Genomic DNA, 15809 nt, shown 5'->3' with positions numbered 1-15809 from the left:
CAAGGAAAAATACCTAAAAAAAAACCTTGTAGGAAAAAAAATGGAAGAAACCTTAGGAAAGGCAGTTCAAAGAGAGACCCCTTTCCAGGTAGGTTGGGCATGCAGTGGGTGTCAAAAGAAGGGGGGTCAATACAATACAATACACAGAACAGAACAAATCCTCAATACAGTACAAAATAAAATGTTTTTTTAGAAGTAAAAAAAAAAAAAAAGTAAAAATTTTCGAAGTACTGAGCAGAATTTAACAGTAGATGATATCATATAATAAGATTTGGATATTTTTAGAGTCCTGGAGACCTCATCCATCAAGCTGCCTCCCCCATTTGTGCGGGTGAAACAGTGCTGGCCCAGCCAATCCGATGAAAGGACCCCTCTTTCCCACGATTCCTGCGATCCTCCATCAGGGATGACTTTACCTTAGGCAGGTAAAACAACTTGACAGGTGGGCCGTGGCACCAAGTGCCACATTTGAGTACCGAGAAGAGAAACAGAAAAGGTGAGGGTTAGTATCCAATTATAACTATCATGTTACTTATGTTTTAGTGCTAATGACTAACAACAGAGATGCAGTATGTACAGTTAATCAGCAGCTCTAGTCAGGATATGCTAAACTGAAGTAGTGAGTCTTCAGCCGGGATTTAAAAGCTGAGACCGAAGGGGCATCGTTTATAGTAGCAGGCAAACCATTCCACAGTTTAGGGGATTCCAACTGAGTTAAATGATGACAAAATATTGTTATGATCAGCATCATTACCTCCAACAATTAACATCTCTGTTTTATCTGTGTTTAAAGACAAGTAATTCTCATTCATCCTCTCCTTTAATTCGCTAACACAACTAATTAAAGACAACATCGGAGAAACTTCATTTGATTTAAATGAAAGGTATAAATGGGTGTCATCTGCACACGAGTGAAAATTAACATTATGTTTCCTAATGATAGATCCCAGTGGAAGCATGTAAAGTGAAAACAGTAAAGGTCCCAGTACTGAGCCCTGCGGGACACCATATTGAACTTCTGTGTATAATGATGGAGTACTGTCAGCACATTTCTGTACATATTGGAATCGATTTGATAAGTAAGAACTAAACCAAGTGAGCACGGTGCCTGTAAACCCAACATCATTTTCTAGCCTGTGCAGTAAAATAGAATGGTTGATGGTGTCAAATGCTGCACTTAAGTCCAACAACATAGTTACAGTGGAGTTTCCTTCATCGGAGGATATCAGTATGTCGTTTACAACCCGCGTTAGTGCCGTTTCTGTACTATGACCAGTGCGAAAACCAGACTGGAATTTCTCAAATAAATTGTAATGCGTAAAGTGTGTCTGAAGCTGACTGGCGACTACTTTTTCTAGTATTTTAGAGAGAAATGGTAGATTTGAAATAGGCCTATAATTATTTGGTATGTGTGGGTCTAGGTCTGACTTTTTAAGTAATGGTTTAATGACTGACACTTTTAGTGCATCAGGTACTGTGCCATGCAATAATGAACTACTGATAATGTTTAGAATAGGCGCTGCAAGAACATCCATTGCACTTTTTACTAGTTTTGTTGGCACTGGATCTAGGGAACAAGTAGTGGGCTTCATTTTAGAAATTAAAGTTAAGACTTCCTGCTCAGTTACAGGATTAAAATAACCAAAGTGCTGAATGCAATGTGAGGCAGGGTCTGCTAAGCTAGTATTTGATTTGAGAGATCTGGGATCTTATATTTTTAATTTTCTCATTGAAGAAGTTCAAAAAGTCTGTACTGCTAATATCTGTTGGTATTTTGCACTGTTGCTCTGAATTTCCATTTGTTAATTTAGCTACTGTTCTAAACAGTACCCAAGGATTTTTATTATTGCTCTCTATTAATGTAGAATAGTATTCTGAGCGAGCTTTAAAGAGGGCGTTTTTATATTTATTAACACTCTCTGTCCATGCAATTTGAAAGACATGTAGCTTTGTTGTTCTCCATCTGCACTCCAGTTTTTGACACTCTAATTTAAAAGCTCGAGTGTTTTTATTAAACCAGGGAGAGTTTTGTATGTGCTTTGATCACTTTTGTTTTAAGGGGAGCCACTGCGTCCAGAGCATCTCTCAAGGTCACATTATAATGTGATGTTAGCTGATCTAAATTGTTTTCCACATTTACATTTGATGTTAACTGATCTAAATGGTTTTCCACAATTACACTCAACTTACTCAAAGTATCTATAAATTTTGAAGCAGAATTACAATCTAGATGTCGCACTGTCTTTGTTTTAATCTGGGAGTGTGTTGGCAAGGGCAGGACTAAATCAAATATAATTAAGTAGTGATCGGAAATAACTTTATTTAATGCAGTAATATTTAAATTTTGAATTTCAACTTTGTAAGTTATAATTAAATCTAATGTGTGGTTATGATTATGAGTTGGACCTTTGACAATATGACAAAATCCTACTGAATTTAACAAATAAGTAAAACATTTGCTAAAAGTGTCAGTTTCCACATCAATGTGTACATTAAAATCCCCCATCAGTACTACGTGATCATAATTTATAGACAAATCCGATAGAAGGTTGCTAAATTCAGTCATGAACAATGAATACGGCCCTGGTGGTCTGTAGACTAGCACTATAATTGTGTTGGAATCTGTTGTAATATTTAAAATGAATGCCTCAAAGGATGTAAAGTTGCCTAAATTTTTAGAAGTGATTTGCATTTTGTTACAATGAATTATTCCATGGCCTCCTCCTCGACCAGAATCTCTAGACTTATGAAGGAACGAGTATTCATCTGGTGACGTCTCAGCTAGGGGAACAGTGTCACATTTTCAGTGAGAAGACACAGATCAGATTTTGTACTTAATATAATATCATTTACCAAAACAGCTTTAGTGCCAAATGAGCGAATGTTCAATAAGTATCATTTAAAACTGCATGCTTCTTTCTGAACTGGTGATATATTTTTTGTTTTAATTTGAAGTAAATTTCTATTATAGATGTCTCTGGTGGAGGGTCTGGTTTTATCCCTTGGTCTAATTATACACCTTATTTTTTGGTTATCAATTAATTTAAGATTTGTATCAAGACTAAATTTACTGGATGCCCCACGACAAGGATTATGGGTAACAGCTTCAGGAAAGTAACAGGTGGGGTAAACAACAGCCTGTGATTTAAGATCACATGACTGCGGCCTGGATGGTGCTCTAATCAGTCAACCAGGCAGTTTTGCTGCCATATTTTGGGATAATACATAAGATCCCCTGCAGTTAGGATGAAGACCATCTCTTCTGAAAAATCCAGGCCTTTCCCAAAAATCATCCCAATTGTTCACAAATACTATGCTTTTATTTGCACACCAGGTTTTTAGCCAACAGTGAAGGGAATACAATCTGCTATAAATCATATCCCCTCTATATAATCTTGGTAAGGGGCCAGATACAACTAAATTCCGAAATTTTCTTTTAGCTTTGATGCATAGAGAGATGAAGTTCCTCTTTAATACCTCAGATTGCTGTGAATAAATATCATTAGTGCCTACATGCAGCAATAAGGTAGATACGTCATCGTTCTGCGACAAGGTCCAATGCGGCCTCTATGTCAGAAATCTTGGCCTCTGCGAGGCATTTAACATTAACTGCTGGTTTAAATAGTTTGGAATTCTAACATTCCGCACTATGGAATCGCCAATTATGAGCACTTTCTTATTCTCAGTTTCCACAGGCGCGCTGCTGAGTGCTGAGAATCTGTTCTGAGTCCGAATTGGTGACCTGGGTGCCGGTGGTTTGCTTAATCGCTATAAGATTTCTAACGCGGTCCTCCAATTTGCGTATTTTCCCGACCAACTCTAAATTAATTAAATACTTTTGGCAGGTGAAGCTGTCTACACTGTCGGCCGTAAAACCTGAAATGTACATGCTGCAGGACACACAACATATAAATTTGCCCTCAACGGGCAGAGAGCAGATAGAACTTACGTTTAGTGTTGATGCCATCTTCTCCCTTTTTTGTAGTTACTTAAGTGCTTTCCGCTTCAGCTGAATCACTAAGAGACCGTCGGCTTTAAGTTTCCACCACCCGCTGTGCGATCGACTTTAATTTCTCACTGCTGTTTATATCTACTGGTCAGCTGCCAGCTTTACTTCAGAAGAACTTGGCTCAGGTGTTTGCGAAGGGCTATGTGGCTGTGGGAGACACTGCTGCTCTGTGCTTCCGCTCGCTCACTCCGCTCTGTGCTTCCGCTCGCTCACTCCGCTCTGAATGAAGCCAAGTATTTGGGCTACCTGGTAGGAGGAGATTTGTTGAAGCCACAATGTTCTAAAATAAAAGACATCCTGGAATGGCCTGTCCAATACTCAAGAAACAGGTGCAAGTCTTATTAGGATTAGTGAGCTACTACCACCAGTTTGTACCTCAGTTTTCTGAGAGGGCCGCTCCCTTGACAGACTTGATAAAGAAAAGGGCCCCTTTGCATGTGGTATGGAATGAAGTGACGGAACAGGCATTCAGTGACTTCAAAATGGCCCTTACAACGGCACCTGTGTTGAGAACACCTCATTTTTCGCTTCCTTTTCTCCTCCAGACCGATGCTTCCGACCCAGGTCTTGGTGCCGTACTGAACCAAAGCATCGACGGTGTCGAACACCCTGTAATTTACATGAGCTGGAAACTGTTGGACCGTGAAATGAGGTATGCCGCAGTGGAACGGGAAGCCTTGGCCATCAAGTGGGCGGTAACTCACCTGCGGTACTACCTGCTGGGTCGAGAGTTCACTCTGGTGACGGACCATGCCACCCTCCAGTGGATGGCCCTTCACAGGGACTCGAATCCTCGTGTTACCAGGTGATTTTTGGACCTGCAGCTGTATAAGTTCACCATCACTTATCGCCAAGGTAACCTCCAAGCCAACGCTGATGCTCTCTCATGGGTTCACGGCCTCTCAGTTCAAGCTGCCCGACACAATGGGTTTGGGCTGAAGGGTGGGTCATGTCACGCATGAGTGCATGGGGAGCAGCTTAAGGACCCGATTCACACCGCAACAAGTCGTGCCAGGGAGCAACCTCTCTCTTTTTATTTCCTCATAAAGAGCGAGGCGCCTCCACCATAATACGGCCCAGACGACTCAAAGAACTGCAACACTTCCGGGTTCCTTTCTTCCCTCTGGTCTCCAATTGATAAAGTCAGCTTCCCAACCACCACCATGTTTTACCCAGCATCCCACGTTCTAATTTCCAGTCTGATCCTATAAACTGTCTGTCTACCTATCCTTCTGGGTCTTTTGAGTTTTTTGGAACAATTGACCTGGTTTGTTTTTCAGTATATGGGGCTAAAAACCCCAACCCTTTATGCTTGTCTGTCTTGTTATTACACTGTGCAATGTTAGAAACTGGCTGAAGAGAATGAGAGCCCAGGAGTCAAGTCTGTTGATGGTGAGCAGAATTGCATACATGAGTATCTCTAGGCAATAGGGTGTGAGGGCAGAGTGAACAGAGTCAACAAAGAGTTGCTAACGTCATCGGCAGTCAAGCAGCGATAGAGGGGACGGGGCACAGCTGACAGTCTGAAGGGCTTTGGTGTGTTGCTACAGAGATTGCTGCTGTGGTGAAAAGGACGTGAGATATCTGCCTTTCCGTTTGTTTTAATTGTGTTTTATTTATTTACTTATTGCACTCCTGATGACTCTTTGTTTACAAATGATCAATTGAAGTGCCTCATTTGCACGGTGACACTTGTTTTTAAATAAATATGCATTTTTGGCACCTTCAACTCTGCTGTCATCTTCTCACTTGCCCTAGTCCATCCTTGGTTACAAACTACTAGAAATCCTGACTGGAGTGGCACCCATAGTTGTGGGAGTTAGGTCATCAAAATCATTCGTTTAATTTGTCAGTATGTATATAAGTGTAAGCAAGAGTGCCTTGTGATAGACTAGAATCCTGTTTTGAGATTAATTTGACTGTGGCTGTTGAGATGAGTTCTAGCCCTGTGATCCCAAACAATAATATCTGAATTAGGAAATAGTTGACTTGATGGGTTTAAAAAAAACAAGAAAATGTACTGTACAAAAACAATATATGTCACAAAATCATGACTTCATTTCAGCTGTTGGTGTGATCTCCCTGAAGTATGAAAAATGTACAGATACCTTAAAAAACACTTCCATATATAGACATTTTGGTTAATGCACAAAAGCCTTTATTTAGCAGGAACATGAAACTACTAGCTTTACTGATTATCACTTTCCCAGAATCCAGTCAGAGGAATTGCCATGTTACTTTAATGAAAATAACATGGTCAAGCAAGCAACATGCTGCTCTCCACTCACTAAGTTGATAGTAGTTTTATAATCTCCAGCATACATTTCACGAGGAATTCTTGGTTCTGGTATCATAATGGTGGCATCTTGAATGCTAACATCACCCTGTTGAAAACAATACATTACTTTCAATTACATTACTTATCACACGATTAATTCAGTTGAGGGTTGTGAGCGAAGAGACACAATCCTGTCATCACTGCACGAATCACAGAAAACAGCCCTGGACAGCGTACCAGCCCACAACAGTTTCCACTCATGCGTGCACCAAGGCCCATACTCACATGGAATCTTGAAGTTTAAATCACCAACATGCATGTCTTTAGGGATGAGGGAGGCAAAACTGGAGCACACAGAGGAATATCCATTTAGATATCTGAAGAAGTCCATATGGACAAAGATGAAGCATGGGACTTAAGTCAAGAAAGCTTGGTACTTGTTGAAAACACAGAAATATAAATTGCATTGAGTTTCGACAGAAACTTGGTAAAAACGTTTACGTGTGCGAGACCTCATTTGGGTTTATTTTATCTAATACTCTGTGGTAGTTTCTCTAAGAACCAGAACAGAATAAAACGGGCTTAAGATTTTGTTACATTATATTATGATGTGTAATTTCATTATTATGTGGGACAGCACTGGGTGCAAGGCATGAAAGAGCTCTGATCAAGTCACCAGTGTATCACAGAGCACATACTGTACATGCACACTTTAACACTGACAATTGCACAGGGCATCCCCAAGATGTAGAGTTATGGGAAATTAAATGGAATACCTGCTGGAACATTTACACAAACAAAAGGAGAGCATGCAAATTTCACGTGGCAATGGAGCGAAAGCAAAAGCTGCAACAAGGGTGTCAAACTTATGTTTTTAAAGCAAACCACTTCAATATTATGCAAAAATTTTTACATATGGCATTCAATAACTGTCATTTTTCACAAAGACCTTCTTTAGCATTCATTTTCATAGATAGTGTCTCTATTTTATTGAGCTGCAATATATTACAGCTAACATTAAAATGTGTCCGCCCTAATTAATCTATGCAGTACAGCACACCGCAGGTACTAGTTTGGAGTTAAAATCAGAATGAGCTGCTTGCAATTATTCAACAAGATAAAGTGATCTGAAAACATTAAGAAATTTAGTGTTTTATCATGACAGTCTCACAATGGATATTGTAGGTCAACTTTACATGAGCTGCTGCCACTTTTTAAAGCTGCACAGGTGTCAGGACTGACCACTGGTACTCCTGTGGCTTACCTATGACTGGTGCCATAGCCTTACATGAATCTTTTGTCTTTTCCACTGATTTGATTGTTGTATGTGAAGGGAAAATGCATTTGTTAAATGTGAATATCACTAATGGAAACATTCCAGTGCTGAATCCAGAGGATAACAAAGTAGTTTCTGTAATTATGTTATATAAAAAGTCTGCACTAAATTATTCATCTATCCATTATCCAACCCGCTATATCCTAACTACAGGGTCAAAGGGGTCTGCTGGAGCCAATCCCAGCGTGCAAGGCAGAAAACAAACCCCAGGCAGGGTGCCAGCCCACCACAGGGTGCACATACACCCACACACCAAGGACAATTTAGAATCACCAATGCACCTAATCTGCATGTCTTTGGACGGTGGAAGGAAACTCACACAGACACAGGGAGAACATGCAAACCCCATGCAGGGAGGACCCGGGAAGTGAACCCGAGTCTCCTAACTGAGAGGCAGTAGTGCTACCACTGCGCCACCATGCCACCCCTATATTATTCAGTATTTTAAAAATTAATTTTGTTTTTTTTATTTTCAGAAATACGTAACCATTTCATGATTAATCTCTCTATATATAATATCCAACATCTGTCTGTCAGTCTGTCTGTATGTCTGTCCGCTTTTCACGAGAGAATTACTTAATGGATTTAGATTGGGTTTTGTTTTCTATAATTTGCTTCAACATTCCGGTTGAGTTTGTGACTTCCCTCATTGTGCGATATATCATGGTTCGCTTGCGGTACCGATTTATTTGCATGAATCCGAGAGAGATGTAGTGGGCCAAGGGGATGGGGAAGCATGACATCAGGAGTGGGCAGCTGGGCAGGACCCTTCTCACTCATAGACCATCTTCCGTTCGAGTCAGTCTACCTCTGTGTTTTGGAGTGCACCTTGCCTGTACTTAGCTTGCGATACCCGTTTGTTTATTGAATTTTAAAGTTTGTCCTGTTTCACTACTACGTGGACAGAGCCGCGGAGGACTGCTAGTTTAATACTAAAGCCAAGTGAACAACTTTTGTTGTCAAAAATAGCTGCAGTGGCTAATTTTTGGAATTTGGCAGTTACTGGTTATCATTTATCCCTAAAAAAATGCCAACACATATTATGTTATGAGTAAGAAATTAGGTCACTACTAAAAAAAAATGTATTTCATTAAAACACATAGGCTGTTTTTGAAATGGCTTCTTACATTTCTTTTGGCTTTAAAAAAAGTGTAAAAGTATAGCAGCAAATATAATTTTGTTAGTAAATATAAGTTAGAAAAAGCATTTGTCGAGACTGCAGCAAAAGTAAAAGAGCATAAGTCATGGTCTGTGTAAGCCGTCCCTAACATATTCTTATGATTCTCATGTTAGGCCTTGAAAGAATAAAAGTTGAGAACCACTGTGGTAGAGCATGTGTACCTGCAAAAAAACACTGTGGCCATCAGTGAGTTAGGTAACTAGTAAATTTTTGTTTAAAGGGCAATACCTCCTAATTAAAATAAGAGAAAAGTGAAGTCAGAAGTAAAATTAATTTTAGAAATCACAACTTTATGAAGGATGGCACGGTGGTGCAGTGGGTAGCGCTGCTGCCTCACAGTTAAGAGACCTGGGTTCGCTTCCCAGGTCCTCCCTGCATGGAGTTTGCATGTTCTCCCCGTGTCTGCGTGGGTTTCCTCCGGGTACTCTGGTTTCCTCCCACAGTCCAAAGACATGCAGGTTAGGTGCATTGGCGATTCTGACTTGTCCCTAGTGGGTGTGTGTGTGTGCCCTGAGGTGGGCTGGTGCCCTGCCTGGAGTTTGTTTCCTGCCTTGAGCCCTGTGTGGGTTAGGATTGGCTCCAGCAGCCCCTGTGACCCTGTAGTTAGGATATAGTGGGTTGGATAATGGATGGATGGACAACTTAATGGAAAATGTCCTGCAATAGACTATAGCTCTATCCAGGGTTGTTTTCTGCCTTGTGCCAGGATAGCATATTTGATGAATAAATAAAAGTTTGATGAATAAGTAAAACGTTGGTTTTTTTTTACAAAAAATAAATAAAATCTTTCTTTGGATTTTTATTATCTCAGATTTGCAATCACTAGCTGAAAAAACTTAAAATAAAATAACAGTAACAAGATAGACATTGTTAACTTTACCAGATATTTTTTATCTATAATTGTTAAGCTAACGTATAGAGATGTTTCACACATTGTCTCTCGCTCATACAGGATATAAATTCTATGAAAGAGATATTGTATTCATTTATTTATATTTCTTAGCCAAACATTTATTGTTTTAGTCTTAGTTTAAATTTTCCCATGTTAAATATAAAGTCTATTAGTTGTTTGGTAAAATCTAAAGCACATTTGTACATTAAAAACCTATTATCCTTTTTCTTCTTATTGTCACCATGGGTGAACATTAACTGGAGGGATGTGAGACTGGGGAAAAGAAAGCGTACTATCTTTTCATTATAACAAATATCTAAAACCACAAAATAAGCACAGTACACTGTGTCAGCATGTATTCTGAAAACCAGCATGATGGTTACCTGTTTAAAATGACATGTCTTGGCATAAAAATGATGAAGCTCATCACATAAGTCGTTATAGAAGCAGCTCCCAATTTTACCCATGCAGGGTATTGTAATCCAGTCTCCAGAAACTTTTTTCATCATCGTCAGTTGACCCTATAAGCAGATAATTTATAAAAAAAAAGTTCTACATATGATTATTTAATTTATGAATTTGTATTATCTTAACTATATTCTTTCAGCTGATTGTTCTTCTGAAGTTACTGAAAAGATTAAATTAAGTAAAAGACTGAACAGTGCCTTCTTATAGTGATTTGCTTTTGTCTTTAAAACGTTACATTAACAATACATCCAATTTAAGTAACAAGCTTCAAGAGATGCCTAATTTGTATTACTGGGGATCTCACAACAACTGTAGGTGCAAAGACATCAATGCAGTTGCTTCTTAGAAAAATATATCTTGACAATCTTAGACTGCTTTACTAATGAAATATTATTTCAAAATGCAACAATCAGATATTTTCAACAATGTTAAATCAAATCATAGTGCAATATGTATTGAATGAATTGTATTGGCATTGGCATTAAATATATAGTAAAGTATATTCCTACAAAATATTTGACCATGAGTATATCTGTCCTGGGTATGACGTTAAACTGCATCCAGCCCTGCAAGTGGTCCTCCAATTTGCAGGGAAATCATGGGGGTTGGTGGCAGGATTAGCACTCCGGCCACCGTAAAAAAAAAAAAAAAAAAAAAAAAAACTTCACAAAGCTCCAAGACTACAGAAAGGACTCCTTCTTGCTCTCCGCGGGAGTAGCTCTGCTGCAGCCACCCATAGGAAGGCTGTTCGCATCATGAAGGGGATGGGGGAAAGCCCTCGGGAGCCCCATCCCCAGAAGAGTCGAAACCGTTGGAGAGCCAGTAGGGTCAGGTCTGTTGGGGATCGGAACTGGTGTGGTGCTGAGGCGTCGCCTACTGCACGGCAGCACTCGGGTCCCAATCTGAGGCGGTGGTGGGCACATGGAATGTTTTGTTTTTCCGGAAAGATGATCATCTTCCTCTGCTGTTGGAGGAGCTGCGCAAACTTTGCATTTCAGTGGCGGCACTCTCTGAGGTGCGCAGACCGGGGACTGGCCAGATCTCTGTAGGTGAATACACCTTTTATTGGTCTGGTTGGTCTGATGGCTGTCATACTCGGGGAGAAGCTGTTGCTGTAGCGGATTGGCTTCTTCCAATGGTGTCCGATGTCACTCCTTTCAATGAGCGTATTATAGGCCTCAGATTACGGCACTCCCTGGGAGCCTTGTCTGTTGTCTCAGTACATGCTCCGACCGCAGTGAGTGATGTCTCAGTGAGGGAGACATTTTATTCGCAGTCGCTCGGTGGTTGATGGGTGCCCACGGAGTGACACTCCTCTGGTCATGGGCAACTTCAATGCAGCCACTGGTACTGACAGGGCTGGCTATGAGGATTGTCTCGGTCCCCATGTGTCTGATGACCGTGGTGATAGTGGCACCATGTTCCTTGACTTTGCAAAAGGTCAGGGGCTGTGAATCGCTGGATCCTGGTTCCAGCGCCCTGAACCACGTCGTTGGGCTTGGTACTCTAGTACTGGTGGTGCGGTGAAGGAGAATGATCACATTCTCGTGGGCAGATGCTGGAGGTTCTTGCAAAACTGCAGTGTCTACAGAAGTGTCCAGTTTGTGAATTCTGACCATAGACTTGTTGTTGCTACTCTTAGGATCCAGCTTAGGTCCAGTAGGTTACCACTTGCCAGGAAAATGAGCCTGGACTTGGACATACTCCAAGACCAGGCTGTTTCTAATGAGTTTGCACGCAGTTTGTGTGAGGAACTTTCAGATTTGGGTATGACTGCCGATCCTAATGTGATGTGGGAGAGTTTCTGTAACAAGACCCTGAAGGTGTTCCCAGAAGGAGGTGTTTCATCTCACAGGGCACCCTGGATATTATCGAGAGGAGTTGCAGCGCACAGCTCAATGGCAACTCCGGTCTGTACTGGGAACTGAGAAGGACAGCTGAGAGGGCTCTGAGGGCAGATAAAGAGGCGTTTGCTAGAGGAATTTGTGAGCAAATGACATGCAAACGTGAATATCGGCAGGGTTTCTTTGCAGCCTTTGTCGATTTTTGCAAAGTGTTCGACCCAGGTGATCGAGGTGCCCTGTGGGACATTCTAAGGGTTTGCGGGATCCCCTCGAGGTTGCTGGATATTATGGCTGGCCTGTACACTAGTACTGTGAGTGCTGTGCAGAGTGGTGGCAGGACCCCTGCGTTTTTCCCAGTTGATTCTGGGGTTCGTCAGGGGTGTGTTCTTGCTCCTATTCTGTTCAATGCGTGTATGGACTGGGTGTTGGGTAAGGTCGTGGGGTACAGCAGCTGTGGGGCATCTGTTGGTGAAGAAAGATTCACGGATCTTGACTTTGCTGACGATGCTGTGATGTTCACGGAGTCAATGGAGGCTCTGATTGGGGCGCTTGCGAGACTGAGTGAGGAGTCTGAGTGTCTGGGCTTGCGAGTGTCCTGGATAAAAACCAAGATCCAGGCCTTTAATGACCTCTTGGGCACAGCCATCAGTAGTGTGTCTGTTTGTGGAGAGAGTGTTTACCTTGTTGAGAGGTTTACTTACCTTGGCAGTGACATTCATGTCTCTTGTGACTCTTTCTGTGAAGTCATTAGACGGATTTGGAGAGCATGGGGGGGTCATGAGGTCGCTGGAAAGGGGTGAAGGTCTATCTATGCAAAAGGATGACGGTCCAAGTCTTTAGAGTCCTGGTGCTTCCTGTCTTACTCTATGGTTGTGAGACATGGACGCTATCCAGTGACCTGAGACAAAGACTGGACTCCTTTGGTACTGTCTCTCCGGAAAATCCTTGGGTACTGTTGGTTTGACTTTGTGTCGAATGAGCGGTTGCTCTTGGAGTCTCGAATGAGGCACATTACCTGCATTGTGAGGGAGCATCAGTTACGGCACTATGGCCATGTGGCGCGTTTCCCTGAGGGTGATCCGGCTCATAAGATCCTCATTGTTGGGGACCCAAGTGGCTGGACCAGGCCAAGGGGTCGCCCACATAACACCTGGCTGCGGCAGATAGAAGGTCATTTCCGGAGGGTAGGACTGGACCGCATGTCTGCCTGGGGGGTTGCCAACCAGGATCACGAGCTGTTTCGACATGTAGTGGGTGCGGCAATGCACTGTACCAGTGCATGCCCCCCATCTTGACTTGTATATCTGTCACTACAGCTGAGCTTCCCTGTTCAAGGTAGTCTGAGTTCCTCCCAGGAACAGGTGGTGTGTCTGTTCGGTTTTGTTTGCAGTAGAAGCAAGTGTGACCTAATAGACTAGAGTCCTTTGGCTCCTGCTTTGTTCATCAAACTCACACAGTTCTAGTGCACCAACACCTTACAGTGGAATAAGCAGATTCAAGAAATGGATGAATGGAAGGTTTCACTGTGACATTACCATGTAAGCTGAATATAATTATATTATCAAAAGCACATTTTGATATTTTCATAAGTTTGTTTCTGTACAGTATATAAGCTATTTACCCACATAATCAATCTGGTCTCTGTGTACCTTTTATCTAGTTCAGGGTCACAGATATTTCCTGTAGGAATTTAAAAGTAGATTAAGGCCATGCTTTGGAATTTTACAATGTATTTATCTATTCATCCATTCCTTTAATGAACCCAGTTAACCCAACTTCATTGCCACATGGAGCTGGTGCCTATTACAGTTGTACATTTGGAAACTATCGACTTTTGGTTCTCTTTTTGCACTCTGTATGCTTAATTCAACAGCCAATACCTAGCATCATATTAAAAATAACCAAAATGGAGTCAGTAAACTTTTCAAATTTGCTCTCTATATGTGCACCTCACCATTGCCACATCATCATCTGCTGGCCTTCCTGACAGACTGACATTGCACACTGGCACTTATTCATAGTTGAAAGATGCACATACTATGTGATTTCTGAGAAGTCATTAGTGTGTGATCTTACCTGAATTGGGGCGTTTATTTCTTCTTTAACATGTCCCTTGAGAGAAAACGTGACAGGTCCAGGGATGTTTATCACACTTGGTAAGATGAGTTCGGTGACCACAAAGGAATCATCCGTACCACATTTTGACCAGCTTGCAGGTACTTCATTACGCTTAAGAAAATCATGTAATTAATGACATTTATTCTTAAAATTATGTTTAATTATAATTAAAATAAATCAAAGCTCCCAAGATTAAATTCAGCAAAAATAAAGTATCTCAATTTAACAGCTGCATAAGTATATTAATAAAGGTTAAGCTCTAAATTACAAATGCTAAAATATACAGTAATTTTATTAGTCACTGTTTAAATGTTGACATGGAACAGTGTTTCTTATTTTTTTATCATACAATATAAAACAAAATAATAAAGTTATACTTAGAATATCAATTGATAAAGAGAGACCAAACCTAGTAAAGTAAAGACTCAAGTAGTGATACATGTCATAAGTCTGGGTTCAGTTTGGTTATTCATTAAATGCTTCCACAAAGAAGATTTAATATATAAATATTTAATGAAATAGCTATACTTTCACCATATTCAGACATTTTCAATATATAGAGAATAACCATACATCCATCTTTTAGTGAACTCATTTAATTCAGTTCATGGATGAAGGAGAGCAGAGACTATCCTGGCAGCATCTGATGCAAGTCAGAAACCAGGATGGGGTTCCAGTTTATCACTGTGCATACTCAAAGACACATTGGTCCAATTTAATTTCACAATTAACTAGTAAACATATGTTTGAATTGTTAGATGAAAATCAGATTATCTTGGTAAGACCACCCATTGAAAGGGACAATATTCAAAGTTCATAAAGACATTATCCAAACCAAGAGATAAACCATAGAGCTCTGCTGCAATGAGGTGGCAGAGCTAACCACCGCTCCACTATGCTACCAGTATTGAGTATATAATAATAATAATACTTTTGCTGTAAGACTATATAGCAAGAATTAGACAGGTAATTAACAGGTGTGCGAGAGTGTCTCTTCATTTTTTGTAGTTACCTCAAATTTCCTAAATTGTGCTAAAATTCAAATCTCACACTGTCTACTTACCTTAACTCTGTTGACACCATATGGTCTGCTGTTGCTCAGTTCAAGAAGGCAGCAGAACCCACAGACAAAAGCCCATAAGCGCAACATGACCATTGTGACCTCAAACAAGGAGATATCATTGCAGAATAAAGGCAAATCTTTTTATAGCATGCATCTGCACTTGTTCTACATAAACTGGAATGACAAATGATTCACTTGAAAAGTTTTGTGCAAATAAAACATCTTCACGTGAATTACATCAAAGGTTTACAAATATTTAAAGTTATCTGGAATTCACCCAAGTTCCAAAGAATGTTTACTAAATTGAATCGTCTTCAAAAATAACAGAAGTATGGGCACTGAAGTCCAGAAAAGGTGAAAATGAAAATGTACAGTATAGGATGCAATGACACATACGGTACCTGACCAAAAATGTTCTGAAAAGTATTTACAGTGGACATATTGTTCATAAAGTATGTTCCCTAACTTATAAAGTAAAAACAACCCAGATATTACAAATTTAAGAATCAAGGAAAGTAAAGCACAGCTATAGAATTACTTATTATTTGTTATTATAAATTCTGAATTTCATTCATACTCTTTACTTATTTGGTCATAATTAAGGTCAACGGTTTTGACTGA

The 15809-nt window shown here is 40.5% G+C and overlaps 1 protein-coding gene across 1 annotated transcript in view; it reads right to left on the bottom strand.

Annotated features, from left to right (window-relative positions):
- Positions 1–15291, bottom strand: part of LOC114661318 (ganglioside GM2 activator-like) — a 42314-nt gene extending 27023 nt beyond the window's left edge. Inside the window, exons 1-2 of the mRNA XM_051933622.1 lie at positions 15189–15291; positions 14084–14236 (exon numbers count right to left, since the gene is read on the bottom strand). Of these exons, the coding sequence (XP_051789582.1) occupies positions 14084–14236; positions 15189–15281 (246 nt within the window). The 5' untranslated portion in view covers positions 15282–15291. The remainder of the gene's footprint in view (positions 1–14083; positions 14237–15188) is intronic.
- Positions 15292–15809: the final 518 nt, after the last annotated feature.

Source organism: Erpetoichthys calabaricus, chromosome 11 (genome assembly GCF_900747795.2).
Source record: "Erpetoichthys calabaricus chromosome 11, fErpCal1.3, whole genome shotgun sequence".
NCBI classification, from domain to species: Eukaryota; Metazoa; Chordata; class Cladistia; order Polypteriformes; family Polypteridae; genus Erpetoichthys; species Erpetoichthys calabaricus.
The sequence above is the reverse complement of the archived record's forward strand: the minus strand, read 5'-3'. Positions and strand labels throughout refer to the sequence as shown.